This window comes from Coregonus clupeaformis, chromosome 23 (genome assembly GCF_020615455.1).
Source record: "Coregonus clupeaformis isolate EN_2021a chromosome 23, ASM2061545v1, whole genome shotgun sequence".
Taxonomy (NCBI): domain Eukaryota; kingdom Metazoa; phylum Chordata; class Actinopteri; order Salmoniformes; family Salmonidae; genus Coregonus; species Coregonus clupeaformis.
Genome location: NC_059214.1, coordinates 51,284,703 through 51,299,871, shown reverse-complemented (window position 1 = coordinate 51,299,871; position 15,169 = coordinate 51,284,703). Strand labels below are relative to the sequence as shown.

At 51.4% G+C, this 15,169-nt stretch overlaps 1 protein-coding gene across 1 annotated transcript in view; it reads right to left on the bottom strand.

Moving 5' to 3' along the window:
- Nucleotides 1-15,169, bottom strand: part of pard3bb (par-3 family cell polarity regulator beta b) — a 627,684-nt gene that overhangs the window by 241,899 nt on the left and 370,616 nt on the right. The window contains exon 16 of the mRNA XM_041843623.2: nucleotides 4,368-4,580. Coding sequence (XP_041699557.2) covers nucleotides 4,368-4,580 — 213 coding nt within the window. The remainder of the gene's footprint in view (nucleotides 1-4,367; nucleotides 4,581-15,169) is intronic.

Here is a 15,169-nt window from a genome sequence, read left to right as displayed (position 1 = left end):
GGGGGCGTGCTCAGTCCTCTTTTTTTTCCTGTAGTCCACAATCATCTCCTTTGTCTTGGTCACGTTGAGGGAGAGGTTGTTGTCCTGGCACCACACGGCCAGGTCTCTGACCTCCTCCCTATAGGCTGTCTCATCGTTGTCGGTGATCAGGCCTACCACTGTTGTGTCGTCGGCAAACTTAATGATGGTGTTGGAGTCGTGCCTGGCCATGCAGTCATGGGTGAACAGAGAGTACAGGAGGGGACTGAGCACACACCCCTGAGGGGCCCCCGTGTTGAGGATCAGCATGGCAGATGTGTTGTTACCTACCCTTACCACCTGGGGGCGGCCCGTCAGGAAGTCCAGCATCCAGTTGCAGAGGGAGGTGTTTAGTCCCAGGATCCTTAGCTTAGTGATGAGCTTAGAGGGCACTATGGTGTTGAATGCTGAGCTGTAGTCAATGAATAGCATTCTCACGTAGGTGTTCCTCTTGTCCAGGTGGGAAAGGGCAGTGTGGAGTGCAATAGAGATTGCATCATCTGTGGATCTGTTGGGGCGGTATGCAAATTGGAGTGGGTCTAGGGTTTCTGGGATAATGCTGTTGATGTGAGCCATGACCAGCCTTTCAAAGCACTTCATGGCTACAGACGTCAGTGCTACGGGTCGGTAGTCATTTATGCAGGTTATCTTAGAGTCCTTGGGCACGGGGACTATGGTGGTCTGCTTGAAACATGTTGGTATTACAGACTCAGTCAGGGACATGTTGAAAATGTCAGTGAAGACACTTGCCAGTTGGTCAGCACATGCTCGGAGTACACGTCCTGGTAATCCGTCTGGCCCTGCGGCCTTGTGAATGTTGACCTGCTTAAAAGTCTTACTCACATCGGCTACGGAGAGCGTGATCACATAGTCATCCGGAACAGCTGGTGCTCTCATGCATGCTTCAGTGTTGCTTGCCTCGAAGCGAGCATAGAAGTGGTTTAGCTCGTCTGGTAGGCTCGTGTCACTGGGCAGCTCGCGGCTGTGCTTCCCTTTGTAGTCTGTAATAGTTTTCAAGCCCTGCCACATCCGACGAGCGTCAGAGCCAGTGTAGTACGATTCAATCTTATTCCTGTATTGACTCTTTGCCTGTTTGATGGTTCGTCGGAGGGCATAGCGGGATTCCTTATAAGCGTCCGGGTTAGAGTCCCGTTCCTTGAAAGCGGCAGTTCTACCCTTTAGCTCAGTGCGGATATTTCCTGTAGTCCATGGCTTCTGGTTGGGGTATGTACGTACGGTCACTGTGGGGACGACATCATCGATGCACTTATTGATGAAGCCAGTGACTGATGTGGTGTACTCCTGTGTGTGTGTGTATGGTTGTGTGTGTGTGTGTGTGTGTGTGTGCTCATCCGTCTAACACTAGTTGAAAATCACAGTTAGCACTGTACAGGTTCTCAGGAGGGTAGTGATAGGAGCTCTCCTCTCCTCTCCTCTCCTCTCCTCTCCTCCTCCTCTCCTCTCCTCTCCTCTCCTCTCCTCTCCTCTCATCTCCTCTCCCATCTCCTCTCCCATCTCCTCTCCCCTCTCATCTCCTCCCCCTCCCTCCCCTCTCCTCCCCCTCCCCTCCCCTCTCATCTCCTCCCCCTCCCCTCTCCTCCCCCTCCCCTCCTCTCATCTCCTCCCCCTCCCCTCTCCTCTCCAGGCTTTGTGTCCTCAAGATTAATTTACGTTGAGCTGCGGCGTGTGTTGAACAAAAGCATGATGCATATTAGAGTGTCTCTTTCTCTGAACGGCCCTCTGAGGATCTACTGTGCTGATGAATAATACCAGCTTTAAAGACATCACAGCCATGCCAATATCAATTCACTTCTCTAACTTCTGCTGGAATGAATGTGTGCCATGGGGAGAGAGAGGCAGAGCGTTAGCAGAGGAGTGGGGTTTGTCTGTCCTGAAACATGGTGTGTTTTAACACGACTGCCCTACAGGGAATGAGTTTGGGCTGAATGTATGGAGTTATCTCTCTCATTCAGACGCTAGGCTTCTGTTTAGCTTTAAAACCCCAGCTAGCTATTTCACCAAGCAACAAACTACCACAACAAAGACCAATAGGAGCATGCCAGAGAGAGAGAGAGAGAGAGAGAGAGAATGAGTGTGAAGTTATTTATTTATGACCTGATTTTCCACAGTTGGGAGGAGAGAATAGAGAGTATATTCTATGTTACATGGTGGTCTAGAGCTGTGGTATGGATGGTATGGATGAAGCATGAATGAAACACGGAGAGGAATGACATGCCCACCATGAGACAGCCAGGCAGACCTCAGAGACTCAGAGACAGGGAGACAGCCAGGCAGACCTCATAGAGACTCAGAGAGACAGGGTGACAGCCAGGCAGACCTCATAGAGACTCAGAGACAGGGTGACAGCCAGGCAGACCTCATAGAGACTCAGAGAGACAGGGTGACAGCCAGGCAGACCTCATAGAGACTCAGAGACAGGGTGACAGCCAGGCAGACCTCATAGAGACTCAGAGAGACAGGGAGACAGCCAGGCAGACCTCATAGAGACTCAGAGACAGGGTGACAGCCAGGCAGACCTCATAGAGACTCAGAGAGACAAAGTGACAGCCAGGCAGACCTCATAGAGACTCAGAGAGACAGGGTGACAGCCAGACAGACCTCATAGAGACAGTGGATAGAGGTGAATAAAGGCCAGCCAGCCTCTCTCTCTCTCTCTCTCTCTCGCTCTCTCTCCCCATCCCTCCCTCCTCCCTCTCCCCCTCCCTCCCTCTCCCCCTCCCTCTCCCCCTCCCCATCCCTCCTTCCCTCCCTCCCTCCTCCCTCCCTCCCTCCCTCCCTCTCCCCCTCCCTCCCTCCCTCTCCCCCTCCCTCCCTCCATCCCTCCCCCCTCCCTCCCTCCATCCCTCCCTCTCCCCCTCCCTCCCAAAAAGGAAGACAAAAATCAATCGGCAGAACATTAAATGACTTAAGCCATTATTTGTGTGAGGATTTAACTGGTTGCCAAGGGAAGTTGGACCAACTGTTAGTCTGTCTGAAGTAGTAGGAGTGATCTGATCAGCGTTCTACTGGCCAAGGAAGTTTGCTACTCATGTTGGGTTTTGGCCTTTGTCTCATGTCAGATGGCTTCACTCCTACGCGATGCTCGTCCCTGAAACTATCTGTCTTGTTGGATGCGGAACTCTACTCAGAAACTAGTTGCTAATTCTGAAAATCACTCCGCTCTCGTTAGCTATGAAGCAGTCGCTACTAAGGCAAACCATGCTCGGTCAAACTTAGTCCAGCTAGCAGCCTAGTGCTAGCTTGTTTGATTCAATGCATTTTGAATGGCCATATGGTAGCTAGTTTACCAGCTTGTTGATGAAAGTTGTATGGCACCAACATTATGGGACTGATCTCAGAAATCAGCAGGCATCCGACTCTGACAGCTGGCCCACGGTGCTTCGCTACTTGGTAAGATTCGGCCAACACGATAACGTCGCAGAGAGCAGTCAGCTGTGCTGTAGGACCTGGTGCACTAATCACGGCAGAACAGATATCATGAAAACACATTTGTGCATTAGCCACAACTTCACTACACTAGCTAGCTAGCGAGCGAGTGAACTAGAGGGAATATTCAGCAGTGAGTGTGTGAACTGGCATTGTTAGTATCCCTGCCTTTCGTTTCATTTGGATTGATTTGAGACCGGTTCAGCCAGCAAGCAGACACTACATTTTTCGTGCACATTTCAAATGTAAAAAAATACTGGTTCTACCACCACAAAACATCTTAGCTAGATGTAAAACTTGATCATGAAAACAATGTAAATATTAGCTACAGATGTATTAGTTTTTGTAAGATTAACTCTGACTATTTTGAGGATGAAAGGGGGTTCAGTGGACAATGTCACCTTGGTAACATCACTTACAAAAACAATATTTCAGTTTTGAAGCTTCAGTAAAACTGTGGTATTTTGGATGCAGTGATTGCAGAATAACTGGAGTGATTGCAGAATAACTGCAGTGATTGCAGAATAACTGCAGTGATTGCAGAATAACTGCAGTGTTCTACAGTTGAACTGCACTGTAACTGCAAAATTACTGCAAAAATAAAATAAAAAAATACTTATTTTGGATGCAGAATCTGCAGCATACTGCAGTGTACTGCAGTTTTACTGCATTCTGAGCACAACATTTTTTCGTAAGGGATTTGAATGTTAGGACAGCATATTATAACTTCTTTGTAGCTATCCCATAGATTCCCTCCTTCCTCCTCATCTTGTGGACAGAGGGCACATATACATATACCAACTACTGCATCATGTCTTCACTCATTAGGACATGTTAAGTGCTGGAAGGTTGGAGGGTTGGTGAGTGAGATGGAGTGTGTCTCTCTCTCTCTGATATCTCACCATCATCCTCATCAGCTGGTCCGTCGTAGGATTTGTCAATGGCCGCTCTGAAGCTCTCGTTGCAGCCCCTCCCCCTGACCATGTGGGGGCGTGGCCTGTGAAAGGGGAGGAGCTCATTCTTCCTGACCTCTGACATGGCCGTCTGCAGACTCTCCAGAGAACTGGACTTCTTCAAACCCAAGGTAGGACCAAGGTCCACTGCCGGGGAGGGCTCTGAGGAAGAGAGAGAGAGACATGGTTAGTGGACAGGGAGAGGGAGAGGGAGACAGGTTAGGGACCTGGGCAGGAGAGGACTCTGAGAGACGGACAGGAGAGAGAGACAGAGTCAGAAGAGCCCTCTGAGGGGGACAGGAGAGACATGGTCAGTAGAGAGGAAGGAGGAGACTCTGCCACTAAAGGGAGATATAGGGACACTGCCCCCAGAGGGAGATATAGGGACACTGCCCCCAGAGGGAGATATAGGGACACTGTCCCCAGAGGGAGATATAGGGACACTGCCCCCAGAGGGAGATATAGGGACACTGAAAATAGAAGAAAAAAAAAAAAGTCCTCTCCAATCTACACACAATACCACATAAAGACAAAGCAAAAACAGGTTTTTTGATATTTTTGCAAACAACAACAAAAAAGTATTCAGACCCTTTGCTATGAGACTCGAAATTGAGCTCAGGTGCCTCCTGTTTCCATTGATCATCCTTGAAATGTTTCTACAACTTGATTGGAGTTCACCTGTGGTAAATGCAATTGATTGGACATGATTTGGAAAGGCCACACACCTGTCTATATAAGGTCCCACAGTTGACAGTGCATGTCAGAGCAAAAACCAAGCCATGAGGTCGAAGGAATTGTCCGTAGAGCTCCGAGACAGGATTGTGGCGAGGCACAGATCTGGGGAAGGGTACCAAAACATTTCTGCAGCATTGAAGGTCCCCAAGAACACAGTGGCCCCCATCATTCTTAAATGGAAGACGTTTGGAACCACCAACATTCTTCCTAGAGCTGGACACCCGGCCAAACTGAGCAATCGGGGGAGAAGGGCCTTGGTCAGGGAGGTGACCAAGAACCCGATGGTCACTCTGACAGAGCTCCAGAGTTCCTCTGTGGAGATGGGAGAACCTTCTAGAAGGTCAACCATCTCTGCAGCACTCCACCAATCAGGCCTTTATGGTAGAGTGGCCAGATGGAAGCAACTCCTCAGTAAAAGGCACATGAAAGCCCACTTGGAGTTTAACAAAAGGCACCTAAAGGACTCTCAGACCATGAGAAACAAGATTCTCTGGTCTGATGAAACCAAGATTGAACTCTTTGGCATGAATGCCAAGCATCACTTCTGGAGGAAACCTGGCACCATCCGGTGAAGCATGGTGTGAGCATCATGCTGTGGGGATGTTTTTCAGCGGCAGGGACTGGGAGACTAGTCAGGATCGAGGGAAAGATGAACGGAGCAAAGTACAGAGAGATCCTTGATGAAAACCTGCTCCGGAGCGCTCAGGACCTCAGACTGGGGCGAAGGTTCACCTTACAACAGGACAACGACCCTAAGCACACAGCCAAGACAACGCAGGAGTGGCTTTGGGACAAGTCTCTGAATGTCCTTGAGTGGCCCAACCAGAGCCCGGACTTGAACCCGATCGAACATCTCTGGAGAGACCTGAAAATAGCTGTGCAGCGACGCTCCCCATCCAACCTGACAGAGCTTGAGAGGGTCTGCAGAGAAGAATGGGAGAAACTCCCCAAATACAGGTGTGCCAAGCATGTAGTGTCATATCCAAGAAGACTCGAGGCTGTATTCGCTGCCAAAGGCGCTTCAACAAAGTACTGAGTAAAGGGTCTGAATACTTATGTAATGTGATATTTCCATTTTTTATTTTGAATAATATTGCAAAAAAATTCTAAAAAACAGTTTTTGCTTTGTCATTATGTGGTATTGTGTGTAGATTGATGAGGGGGGAAAAAAAAGCAATTTTTAGAATAAGGCTGTAACGTAACAAAATGTGGAAAAAGTCAAGGGGTCTGAATACTTTCCGAATGCATTGAAAAGACTCTACCCCTCCCTCTGTACCAGCTTTAGATCACCACTCATGATCCAAGCAGTGTCAGTAATACCAACAAGACCAAAGAGATGTGCATAGACTTCAGGAAGCGTACAACACCTACTTCTGCAACATCTATCAGAGGTCAGAACATAGAGATTGTAGAGGAATACAAAAAAAATATCTGGGTGCCAATACGTTTAACCCCGTCTCCCGTCACAGCTTAAATGGCATAACACACACCAAGCAAAACATCACCCACAAGAAAGACTGCTACCAGTGTTCCAGCTAAGAGTGTGTGTGTGTGTGTTTACTGGTTTGTGCAGAGAGCTGATGAATCAAAATCACGACGAGTCCCATGACTATTACACAACCAGGAATACTAGATAGATATAAATAACACACACATATAATCTCTCTCTCTCTCTCTCTCTCTCTCTCTCTTTCCGCTCTCTCTCTCTCTCTCTTTCCGCTCTCTCTCTCTCTCTCTCTCTCTCTCTCTCTCTCTCTCTCTCTCCCTCTCTCCCTCCCTCCCTCCTCCCTCCCTCCCTCCCAACCAAAACATTCACATTTGCGATGGTTTGATTTGGTGACACACATTTAAAAATGTATTTATTTATTTGTATTATTATCATGATTTATTCAAACAGTAACTGACCAAAACTAAGCCAACTTTCTGAAGAGGCACCAACGGCTCGTGAATGCCCCTGTCGGTGTGTCAGGGCACGTGAATGCCCCTGTCGGTGTGTCAGGGCATGTGAATGCCCCTGTCGGTGTGTCAGGGCTCGTGAATGCCCCTGTCGGTGTGTCAGGGCACGTGAATGCCCCTGTCGGTGTGTCAGGGCTCGTGAATGCCCCTGTCGGTGTGTCAGGGCTCGTGAATGCCCCTGTCGGTGTGTCAGGGCACGTGAATGCCCCTGTCGGTGTGTCAGGGCTCATGAATGCCCCTGTCGGTGTGTCAGGGCATGTGAATGCCCCTGTCGGTGTGTCAGGGCTCGTGAATGCCCCTGTCGGTGTGTCAGGGCACGTGAATGCCCCTGTCGGTGTGTCAGGGCACGTGAATGCCCCTGTCGGTGTGTCAGGGCTCGTGAATGCCCCTGTCGGTGTGTCAGGGCTCGTGAATGCCCCTGTCGGTGTGTCAGGGCACGTGAATGCCCCTGTCGGTGTGTCAGGGCTCATGAATGCCCCTGTCGGTGTGTCAGGGCTCGTGAATGCCCCTGTCGGTGTGTCAGGGCTCGTGAATGCCCCTGTCGGTGTGTCAGGGCTCGTGAATGCATATGTCGGTGTGTCAGGGCTCGTGAATGCCCCTGTCGGTGTGTCAGGGCTCGTGAATGCCCCTGTCGGTGTGTCAGGGCTCGTGAATGCCCCTGTCGGTGTGTCAGGGCTCGTGAATGCATATGTCGGTGTGTCAGGGCTCGTGAATGCCCCTGTCGGTGTGTCAGGGCACGTGAATGCCCCTGTCGGTGTGTCAGGGCACGTGAATGCCCCTGTCGGTGTGTCAGGGCTCGTGAATGCCCCTGTCGGTGTGTCAGGGCACGTGAATGCCCCTGTCGGTGTGTCAGGGCTCGTGAATGCCCCTGTCGGTGTGTCAGGGCACGTGAATGCCCCTGTCGGTGTGTCAGGGCACGTGAATGCCCCTGTCGGTGTGTCAGGGCACGTGAATGCCCCCTGTCGGTGTGTCAGGGCTCGTGAATGCCCCTGTCGGTGTGTCAGGGCACGTGAATGCCCCTGTCGGTGTGTCAGGGCTCGTGAATGCCCCTGTCGCTGTGTCAGGGCACGTGAATGCCCCTGTCGGTGTGTCAGGGCACGTGAATGCCCCTGTCGGTGTGTCAGGGCACGTGAATGCCCTGTCGGTGTGTCAGGGCACGTGAATGCCCCTGTCGGTGTGTCAGGGCACGTGAATGCCCTGTCGGTGTGTCAGGGCTCGTGAATGCCCCTGTCGGTGTGTCAGGGCACGTGGAATGCCCCTGTCGGTGTGTCAGGGCTCGTGAATGCCCCTGTCGGTGTGTCAGGGCACGTGAATGCCCCTGTCGGTGTGTCAGGGCACGTGAATGCCCCTGTCGGTGTGTCAGGGCACGTGAATGCCCTGTCGGTGTGTCAGGGCACGTGAATGCCCCTGTCGGTGTGTCAGGGCACGTGAATGCCCTGTCGGTGTGTCAGGGCTCGTGAATGCCCCTGTCGGTGTGTCAGGGCTCGACACTGAAGAAAATATTGTACTAACGCTATTTTTTATCTAGGCTATATAATTGATTAAAAAACAGATGGACTCCCGAAGCTGTTCGTTCATTGTGGCGATTATTTATCACATATCAATTTATGATATATACCAGTAAATGCTAATGCAAGAATGGGTATGCAAACCAGGTATTTAAAAAGGTCAAAGTATTGGTGGAATATTTGCGATGAGCAATTGAGTCATCACGGAGCAGTCTACCTTGAAAATCAGACATTTCCTCTAGGCTATTTGGTCCTTAAAAAGTCATTGAAGTGATGGTAAATCCTAGATTCTTATATATATATATATATATATATTTTTTTTTTTGGGGTCATTTAGCAGACGCTCTTATCCAGAGCGACTTACAGGAGCAATTAGGGTTAAGTGCCTTGCTCAAGGGCACATTGACAGATTTTTCACCTAGTCGGCTCGGGGATTAGAACCTGCGACCTTTCGGTTACTGGCACAATGCTCTTAACCACTAAGCTACCTGCCAATGTCTGTACTAACCCTGTGTAGGCTACAGCGCCTTCTGAAAGTATTCATACCCCTCGACCTATTCCACATTCTCTTGTGTTACAGCCTGGAATCAAAATGGATTACATGGATTTGTTCTCTCTCTCACCCATCTACACACAATACCCAATAATGAAACAAAATTAAAACGTGTTTCATAACTGGTTTACACTGATTAAACCCACTCTGAAAGAGAGACAGGGAGTAGAGAGAGAGAGAGAGAGAGAGAGAGAGAGAGAGAGAGAGAGACAGAGAGAGAGAGAGAGAGAGAGGCAGAGAGAGAGAGAGAGAGAGAGAGAGACAGAGAGAGAGAGAGAGAGACAGAGAGAGAGAGAGAGAGAGAGACAGAGAGAGAGAGAGAGAGACAGAGAGAGAGAGAGAGAGAGAGAGAGAGACAGAGAGAGAGAGAGAGAGACAGAGAGAGAGAGAGAGAGAGACAGAGAGAGAGAGAGAGAGAGAGAGAGAGAGAGAGAGAGAGAGAGAGAGAGAGAGAGAGAGAGAGAGAGAGAGAGACAGAGAGAGAAACAGGAGGAGATATAACACCTCATAACACAGTAACTAAAACATTATTTATCTGGGAACACCAGTAAGGCCGAAACACTGAGTGAGGAGGGAGGTCACTAGAGAGTGATGGTGCTGCAGGGTGAGGAGGGAGGTCACTAGAGAGTGATGGTGCTGCAGGGTGAGGAGGGAGATCACTAGAGAGTGATGGTGCTGCAGGGTGAGGAGGGAGGTCACTAGAGAGTGATGGTGCTGCAGGGTGAGGAGGGAGGTCACTAGAGAGTGATGGTGCTGCAGGGTGAGGAGGGAGATCACTAGAGAGTGATGGTGCTGCAGGGTGAGGAGGGAGGTCACTAGAGAGTGATGGTGCTGCAGGGTGAGGAGGGAGGTCACTAGAGAGTGATGGTGCTGCAGGGTGAGGAGGGAGGTCACTAGAGAGTGATGGTGCTGCAGGGTTAGGGTGAGGAGGGAGGAGGGAGATCACTAGAGAGTGATGGTGCTGCAGGGTTAGGGTGAGGAGGGAGGAGGGATATCACTAGAGAGTGATGGTGCTGCAGGGTTAGGGTGAGGAGGGAGGTCACTAGAGAGTGATGGTGCTGCAGGGTGAGGAGGGAGATCACTAGAGAGTGATGGTGCTGCAGGGTTAGGGTGAGGCGGGAGATCACTAGAGAGTGATGGTGCTGCAGGGTTAGGGTGAGGAGGGAGGCGGGAGATCACTAGAGAGTGATGGTGCTGCAGGGTTAGGGTGAGGAGGGAGGAGGGAGGTCACTAGAGAGTGATGGTGCTGCAGGGTGAGGAGGGAGGTCACTAGAGAGTGATGGTGCTGCAGGGTGAGGAGGGAGGAGGGAGATCACTAGAGAGTGATGGTGCTGCAGGGTGAGGAGGGAGGTCACTAGAGAGTGATGGTGCTGCAGGGTTAGGGTGAGGAGGGAGGAGGGAGATCACTAGAGAGTGATGGTGCTGCAGGGTTAGGGTGAGGAGGGAGGAGGGAGATCACTAGAGAGTGATGGTGCTGCAGGGTTAGGGTGAGGAGGGAGGAGGGATATCACTAGAGAGTGATGGTGCTGCAGGGTTAGGGTGAGGAGGGAGGAGGGAGATCACTAGAGAGTGATGGTGCTGCAGGGTGAGGAGGGAGGTCACTAGAGAGTGATGGTGCTGCAGGGTGAGGAGGGAGATCACTAGAGAGTGATGGTGCTGCAGGGTGAGGAGGGAGGTCACTAGAGAGTGATGGTGCTGCAGGGTTAGGGTGAGGAGGGAGGAGGGAGATCACTAGAGAGTGATGGTGCTGCAGGGTGAGGAGGGAGGTCACTAGAGAGTGATGGTGCTTCAGGGTTAGGGTGAGGAGGGAGGAGGGAGATCACTAGAGAGTGATGGTGCTGCAGGGTTAGGGTGAGGAGGGAGGAGGGAGATCACTAGAGAGTGATGGTGCTGCAGGGTTAGGGTGAGGAGGGAGGAGGGATATCACTAGAGAGTGATGGTGCTGCAGGGTTAGGGTGAGGAGGGAGGAGGGAGATCACTAGAGAGTGATGGTGCTGCAGGGTTAGGGTGAGGAGGGAGGTCACTAGAGAGTGATGGTGCTGCAGGGTTAGGGTGAGGAGGGAGGTCACTAGAGAGTGATGGTGCTGCAGGGTTAGGGTGAGGAGGGAGATCACTAGAGAGTGATGGTGCTGCAGGGTTAGGGGTGAGGAGGGAGGAGGGAGATCACTAGAGAGTGATGGTGCTGCAGGGTGAGGAGGGAGGAGGGAGGAGGGAGATCACTAGAGAGTGATGGTGCTGCAGGGTGAGGAGGGAGGAGGGAGATCACTAGAGAGTGATGGTGCTGCAGGGTTAGGGTGAGGAGGGAGGAGGGAGATCACTAGAGAGTGATGGTGCTGCAGGGTGAGGAGGGAGATCACTAGAGAGTGATGGTGCTGCAGGGTTAGGGTTAGGAGGGAGGTCACTAGAGAGTGATGGTGCTGCAGGGTGAGGAGGGAGATCACTAGAGAGTGATGGTGCTGCAGGGTGAGGAGGGAGATCACTAGAGAGTGATGGTGCTGCAGGGTGAGGAGGGAGATCACTAGAGAGTGATGGTGCTGCAGGGTGAGGAGGGAGATCACTAGAGAGTGATGGTGCTGCAGGGTGAGAGCTCTCCATCACTAACTACCAGGATGACAGAGCTCTCCATCACTAACTACCAGGATGACAGAGCTCTCCATCACTAACTACCAGGATGACAGAGCTCTCCATCACTAACTACCAGGATGACAGAGCTCTCCATCACTAACTACCAGGATGACAGAGCTCTCCATCACTAACTACCAGGATGACAGAGCTCTCCATCACTAACTACCAGGATGACAGAGCTCTCCATCACTAACTACCAGGATGTCAGAGCTCTCCATCACTAACTACCAGGATGACAGAGCTCTCCATCACTAATTACCAGGATGACAGAGCTCTCCATCACTAACTACCAGGATGACAGCGCTCTCCATCACTAACTACCAGGATGACAGAGCTCTCCATCACTAACTACCAGGATGACAGAGCTCTCCATCACTAACTACCAGGATGACAGAGCTCTCCATCACTAACTACCAGGATGACAGAGCTCTCCATCACTAACTACCAGGATGACAGAGCTCTCCATCACTAACTACCAGGATGACAGAGCTCTCCATCACTAACTACCAGGATGACAGAGCTCTCCATCACTAACTACCAGGATGACAGAGCTCTCCATCACTAACTACCAGGATGACAGAGCTCTCCATCACTAACTACCAGGATGACAGAGCTCTCCATCACTAATTACCAGGATGACAGAGCTCTCCATCACTAACTACCAGGATGACAGCGCTCTCCATCACTAACTACCAGGATGACAGAGCTCTCCATCACTAACTACCAGGATGACAGAGCTCTCCATCACTAACTACCAGGATGACAGAGCTCTCCATCACTAACTACCAGGATGACAGAGCTCTCCATCACTAACTACCAGGATGACAGAGCTCTCCATCACTAACTACCAGGATGACAGAGCTCTCCATCACTAACTACCAGGATGACAGAGCTCTCCATCACTAACTACCAGGATGACAGAGCTCTCCATCACTAACTACCAGGATGACAGAGCTCTCCATCACTAACTACCAGGATGACAGGGTTATCACTCTCTCGCTCATAATTACAGTCCACCTTTATTGGGTTAGTGAGGCAGGGATGTAGGGGGCAGAGGTCACTGAGGGAGGGCCCTTCCTGTCACACAGTACACATATGAAGTCTGACAGCTCAGAGATGGGAAACCTGTCGTGGCTTTGAGTCACCACATAACAGCACCAGAAGGTGAGCTTCCACAAAGAGGAGGTAGAGGGTTAGGGGGTGATGAAGTCTGGCTCAGGAGAGACTGGAGAGGGATGAGAGTGTGTGGTCTCAGGCGTACACACACACACACACACTCACACTCACACTCTCACACACACTTTCACACACACACACACACACACACACACACACACACACACACACACACACACACACACACACACACACACACACACACGTACATTTGAGTCATTTAGCAGACGCTCTTATCCAGAGCGACTTACAGTTAGTGAGTGCATACATTTTTCATACTGGTCCCCCCGTGGGAAACGAACCCACAACCCTGGCGTTGCAAGCGCCATGCTCTACCAACTGAGCTACACGGGGCCCCACACACACACCCACCCACACCCACACCCACATACACAGACACAGACACCCACAGACACACAGACACCCACAGACACCCACAGACACACACACACACACCCACACCCACATACACAGACACAGACACCCACAGACACACAAACACCCACAGACACACACACACCAGACACCCACAGACACACACCCACAGACACACACATGCACACCCACCCACACCCACACCCACATACACAGACACAGACACAGACACCCACAGACACACAAACACCCACACCCACACCCACAGACACCCACAGACACACAGACACCCACACACAGACACCCACAGACACACAGACACCCACAGACACCCACCCACACCCACACCCACACACACAGACACAGACACCCACAGACACACAGACACCCACATACACCCACAGACACACACACACAGACACCCACAGACACACACCCACACACACACACACACACACAGATGGGCCCTCTCCTAGACAAATTAATCCATCAATCCCAATTAGCCCAACATGGCGGCTTTCAAATTGAATCAACAACAAACTTTTCTCAATTCTTAGAGAGAGGGAGGGAGAGTCAGCCAGTAACCAGCCAGTCAGCCGGTAACCAGCCAGTAACCAGCCAGTCAGCCAGTAACCAGCCAGTCAGCCGGTAACCAGCCAGTCAGCCAGTAACCAGCCAGTCAGCCAGTAACCAGCCAGCCAGTAACCAGTCAGTAACCAGTCAGTAACCAGCCAGTAACCAGCCATTCAGTCAGTAACCAGCCAGTCAGTAACCAGTCAGTAACCAGCCAGCCAGTAACCAGCCAGTAACCAGCCAGCCAGTAACCAGTCAGTAACCAGCCAGCCAGTAACCAGTCAGTAACCAGCCAGTAACCAGCCATTCAGTCAGTAACCAGCCAGTCAGTAACCAGCCAGTAACCAGTCAGCCAGTCAGCCAGTAACCTGCCAGTCAGTCAGCCAGTAACCAGTCAGCCAGTAACCAGTCAGCCAGTAACCAGCCAGTCAGCCAGCCAATAACCAGTCAGCCAGCCAGTAACCAGTCAGCCAGTAACCAGCCAGTCAGTAACCAGCCAGTCAGTAACCAGCCAGCCAGTAACCAGCCAGTCAGTAACCAGCCAGTCAGCCAGTAACCAGCCAGTCAGTCATTAACCAGCCAGCCAGTAACCAGCCAGTCAGCCAGTAACCAGCCAGCCAGTAACCAGCCAGTCAGCCAGCCAGTAACCAGTCAGCCAGCCAGTAACCAGCCAGCCAGCCAGTAACCAGCCAGCCAGTAACCAGCCAGTCAGTAACCAGCCAGTCAGCCAGTCAGTAACCAGCCAGTAACCAGCCAGTCAGTAACCAGCCAGTCAGTAACCAGCCAGCCAGTAACCAGCCAGTCAGCCAGTCAGTAACCAGCCAGTAACCAGCCATTCAGTAACCAGCCAGTCAGTAACCAGCCAGCCAGTAACCAGCCAGTCAGCCAGTCAGTTACCAGCCAGTAACCAGCCAGTCAGTAACCAGTCAGCCAGTAACCAGCCAGTCAGCCAGCCAATAACCAGTCAGCCAGCCAGTAACCAGCCAGTCAGTAACCAGCCAGTCAGCCAGTCAGTAACCAGCCATTCAGTAACCAGCCAGTCAGTAACCAGCCAGCCAGTAACCAGCCAGTCAGCCAGTCAGCCAGCCAGCCAGTCACCCACTGCAGCTCCCTGCTCTCCTCCCTGTCGGCCATATTCTAAAGACTGTGTCTGAGTCCCAAACTGCACCCTCATCCCCTATTTAGTGCACTACTTTTCACCAGAGCCCTTTGGTGCACTACATCAGGAATAGGGTGCCATTTGGGATTCA